Source organism: Austrofundulus limnaeus, unplaced genomic scaffold (genome assembly GCF_001266775.1).
Source record: "Austrofundulus limnaeus strain Quisiro unplaced genomic scaffold, Austrofundulus_limnaeus-1.0 Scaffold163, whole genome shotgun sequence".
Lineage (NCBI taxonomy): Eukaryota > Metazoa > Chordata > Actinopteri > Cyprinodontiformes > Rivulidae > Austrofundulus > Austrofundulus limnaeus.
The window spans coordinates 714,170-718,490 of record NW_013952565.1 but is presented as its reverse complement, the minus strand read 5'-3'; the positions used below and the strand labels follow the sequence as shown (position 1 = coordinate 718,490).

Genomic DNA, 4,321 nt, shown 5'->3' with positions numbered 1-4,321 from the left:
AATCAGTTCTTGTTTAGTAAATCAGTCTCAAAACAAGATCAAACAGACTTTTTGGCTGGATATAAGATTTTAAAACTTGGTAAGATTGACAGTTTTTGCAGTGTAGGAGTGCATGGATATCTTTCTATTCTGTTTGGGTCATATTTTCCAACCTGTTCAGTTTTCTCTATCTTCTTTGACGTTTTCCTAAATATTACTTCAAATCATTTGTAACAGAACTTCTAAATAATGTCTGGACTTAACAACTACAATTTTTCTTCCTTCTCCTCTACCTCTGGGTCAGACTCTGGCTCCAACATGTAAGGCTGGATAAGTCTTTCCTTGTTGACATCTTTTAATTAATTTGTAAATAAATATCGGAGCTGCTAAATAGTCGTAAAGCCAATCAAACTAAAATGAACCCCTCTGGAAGCTCCCACTTCCGCACGTCTTCCAGGGAGTGGTGCTCTGTGGGGCTCCAGGGAGGTTCTATGTACAAATAGGCGGTGCTTTGTACCAGCATGCATTTAGTCAGCTACACTTGTCTACCACAGGTGATTTGTAGAGTTTTCAAACTTGCATGAATGAGTAAAAGCAACACTCTGGGTATGCTTTTGATGAGGAAATGACATAACATGATATAAAGCTCAAAAAAGCTTATTTTGCGTTATACCCCCATTTAAATATAAATAATGCTCAGATAAATATTAACTGAGTACATGTCATTAATTGTGGTGCTAGACATTATCTTCTATTCTTGCTGCTGTTCATAATTGTAATATTGTTGTATAAAGCTGCCTTCTCCGCACTTTTTTCTACTTCAGATATACATATGAACTGGAAGCCAGTACAGCAGGTGGCACTGGTGTGAGTGACAAATACACTATAGAAACACCGGCATCCTGCCCCACTGGGATCCCACCTCCGCACAACATGACAGTGTCAGGCCCTTACTCCATCTCTCTTGCCTGGTCCCCTCCTGGTGAGTCATCATCCAAGTGAGAAGGTGTTGGAACAACTTTATAGATGCATGAACTTGAAGTCCTTCTTTCTTTGTGTTTTACTTGTTTGTAACATTTTATCTTTCAGGTATTTAAAGTCAAACATCAAATAAAAAAAGCTTTTTTCTCTGAATATTTTTATTATCTTAGCTTATTTATTTCTATGTAAAGGTGCGTTTAGCGAGTTATTAAAACAAACCAAACCAGAGAGACAAAGGTCAGCATAAAGCAAAAGCTGTGAGTGGTTTTCCATTCACCTTCTGGCCTTTCAAGACCTGCACACATACACAGGCATACAGGAGCGTGCACTTGGGGCTGAGTTTCATGCTTATGGGGCAGTGATTGTCTGCCCTAACCCATCTATCATTGGCTATTACTCTCTCATTAGGTTGATTTCCCATTTCAGAAACTGCTTAAAGGGCCAACTAGCAAAGACACTCCACTTTGTTTTGTGTGTGTGTGTTTTGTTTCTTTATGTTTGTGTCTGTGTTTATGTATGAGTTTCTGTACATGTGTATTTGAAAGTGTGTGTGTGCGCATGAGCTTCATTGTGAGATATTTCCATAGGCAGGCCCATTCTATCGTCATTATGGGTTGATTTTAAAGGTGAGGAAATATCGGCTGGGTTCTCACGCTTGGTTAACTCCCTGAGCCCAGAGTCTGGAGTGTTTTCATCTTGTGTGTGTACATCTGTGTGTGTGTGAATCTCTGGCAGTGTGTCTAGCTGTGTATGTGTGTGTGCATGCATATGTGTTTGTTCTTCATATGCATAAACTGGCTGCCAAAGCACTGACGTATGGCTGTTAAAGACAGTTTATTCAAGATGTTGGGGTGTAGGATTAGAGTTTGTGGCTGTCTGTGAAGGTATGTGTGTGTCTCAGAGAATTAAGTCTTGTAATATATTTTTGTGGGGGGTTTTAGTATACAAGAATGCATGTGTGAATTTGAAATAGTAAGGATTATGTATGTGAAATGAACAACAGCAAAGCAGCTGAGTGGTTGTAAATAATAGAACCTAAACATCTCGTGTGTGCCTTATGTGAAGGTGTAGTGTCTCTCCATATATAAGCCCAATGTGCTAAAGTCACAGGTGTGTGTGTGTGTGTGTGTGTGTGTGTGTGGTATGTGTGTGTGCACATGGGCATATGTGAGTTGGGGGAGTGAATAATTGAAGTCTTTCATTTGTCTGGTAATCAGTTCGTTCTCGAGATATCTAGAGTTCATGAATGTTGAATAACCCATCACAATACAGTTGGCCTGAATTATGGAAAAACCTCCGGTGAGAATATTAACAAAGTCTAAAGGTGTGTGTGTGTGTAAGGGTGTGTGTGTGTGTGCTGGCTGTATACATTTGAGTGCATTTGTCTAGCTTTTTGAGGCCACCGTGCTGGAATTGTAAAGTCAAAATCTGTCAGCTTAGTCGATACAAATTATCTCGTTTAATTATGAATAAAACTCTGACTGGTCAGTGTTTTGTATCCTAATGATAAACGGTTATGACCAGGTCTTTATTGAAGATATTTGAAAACATAATCCTTATCTCATCTGTCTGAAACTAAACATCTTTTCTAATTCACAGCTCAACTACACAGCAGCCAGAATGTGAAGTACAATGTCCTGTTAAATCCAGGAAGCCCGAGTGCCATAATACATCACGCTGGCCAAAACCTGCACCTCTCTGTGACAGGTCTAGACCCTTTCACTCTTTACTATGTAAGAGTGCAAGCCTGTCAGAATGGCAAGTATTTTTTCACTTACATCATCCACAGTAACACAATTGGAGAAAAGAGGAGGTCCTGCAGAGAGAAACTAGAGTATGTATCAGGAACAACAGAGGCTATGGTGTGTAAAAAGTTTGTGAGAGTCAAAATTGGCAGGCCACTCAGACGAAAAGAAATTACTGCTTACAGAATGACAATGAAAGTTGTTAGAAATCATCCTGTTTGTTTTTTAGAGGGCTGTGGAGTAGGAAAAGGTGTGTATGTTCGCACTTTGGAGACTACACCAGAAGGTCTGCTGCCCCCTGAAGTAACAGCAGTTGGGCCTAATATCTTGGAGATTCACTGGTCAGCCCCCAAAAAACCAAATGGACTCATCACCTCCTACCACGTGTACAGGTAATTTAGAGCACTCAGAGACATACAACAAGTGTTGACTTTATTAATATATGAAATTAACTTATCAGTGTTAGATTTTATGTCCAGGAATTTTAGGTTGGCTCCAATGTTTTCAAATGCTTTCAGCACCAGTGAGTACAGAAGCAAACAGTAACACACACTGTGCATCATGTACTTTTAATATAAAATGTTTGTGCATATATAATAATATGTTAGATACATGGAAACAGAGACGTTTTGGTGATGCATCCTCGAGGTAACGTCTGTTTACCACTCTTCGCACGATGTGTGTGAATGCATGTGTGTGTGAGCGAGTGTGTGTGTGTGTGTGTGTGTGTGTGTGTGTGTGTTAAAGCACGCTGAAGGTCGTGGTCTGCTTGTTGACCAAAGACTGTGCGATCTGTATGCAGGGTCAGACCAGACTAAGCCCTTTAAGTCCTCAGGAAACAGGCATTAGCATAGCTCTACACACACTAGCACACACACACACTCACTGACACATCTGGAATCATCAGACTTAAGCAGACAGGGACTTGGATAAAACAGAAAAATGTCTGTCTTTCTTTCTCTGATACACACACCTGAAAGCCTGCGTAATCAAGACCCGTGGGCTTACCAAGACATCGGGCTGCTTGCATCAGCCAAGAGCTTAAACACAATGTTTAAGACGTGAGGCTACATTTTTCATTTCAGCTCCACAGAAGCCATTTTTAAAGTTTCAAAGTTTATTTTAAAGTAGCCCTCCTGCTTTGGAGCATGCTGTGGACTTAAATACTAAAAGGGTTGCTTGTTTAAGAAAGTTTTATACCCTTGTGGCTTATGGCTGTGAGTGATCAGTGCTGTTCCAATCCATCACTATTCACCTCTGAAGTGCCCTTTAGCATGACATCTCACCTATTCAAATGTTTTTCAGGCACCTATTCCAAGCCACCATGCTGGAGGTGTCTGTCTAAACCAGGGGTCTGCAGCCTGCAGCTCTGGAGCCACATGTGTCTCTTTAGTCCCTCTGCAGCAGCTCTTTGAAGCATTAATCAAAATGAACATGATATAGATATTTTTGTTGTTGTTTTTTATACCCACAACAGTAGTTTGACAATTCCAGTAATCCAACTTCCAAACTAAAGTGCACTCTCATTTTAGGAAATCCTGACGGATTTGTTTTGAATACCTATAAGACTATTCGCTGAGAGCAATTTTTTTTATTATTATTTTATGCGTATATAT

At 40.0% G+C, this 4,321-nt stretch overlaps 1 protein-coding gene across 1 annotated transcript in view; it reads left to right on the top strand.

Annotated features, from left to right (window-relative positions):
• ush2a (Usher syndrome 2A (autosomal recessive, mild)) overlaps positions 1 to 4,321 on the top strand; it is a gene marked incomplete in the record, with an annotated part of 244,206 nt that overhangs the window by 202,078 nt on the left and 37,807 nt on the right. The window contains 3 exon segments of the mRNA XM_014017175.1: positions 804 to 961; positions 2,560 to 2,718; positions 2,935 to 3,097. Of these exon segments, the coding sequence (XP_013872629.1) occupies positions 804 to 961; positions 2,560 to 2,718; positions 2,935 to 3,097 (480 nt within the window).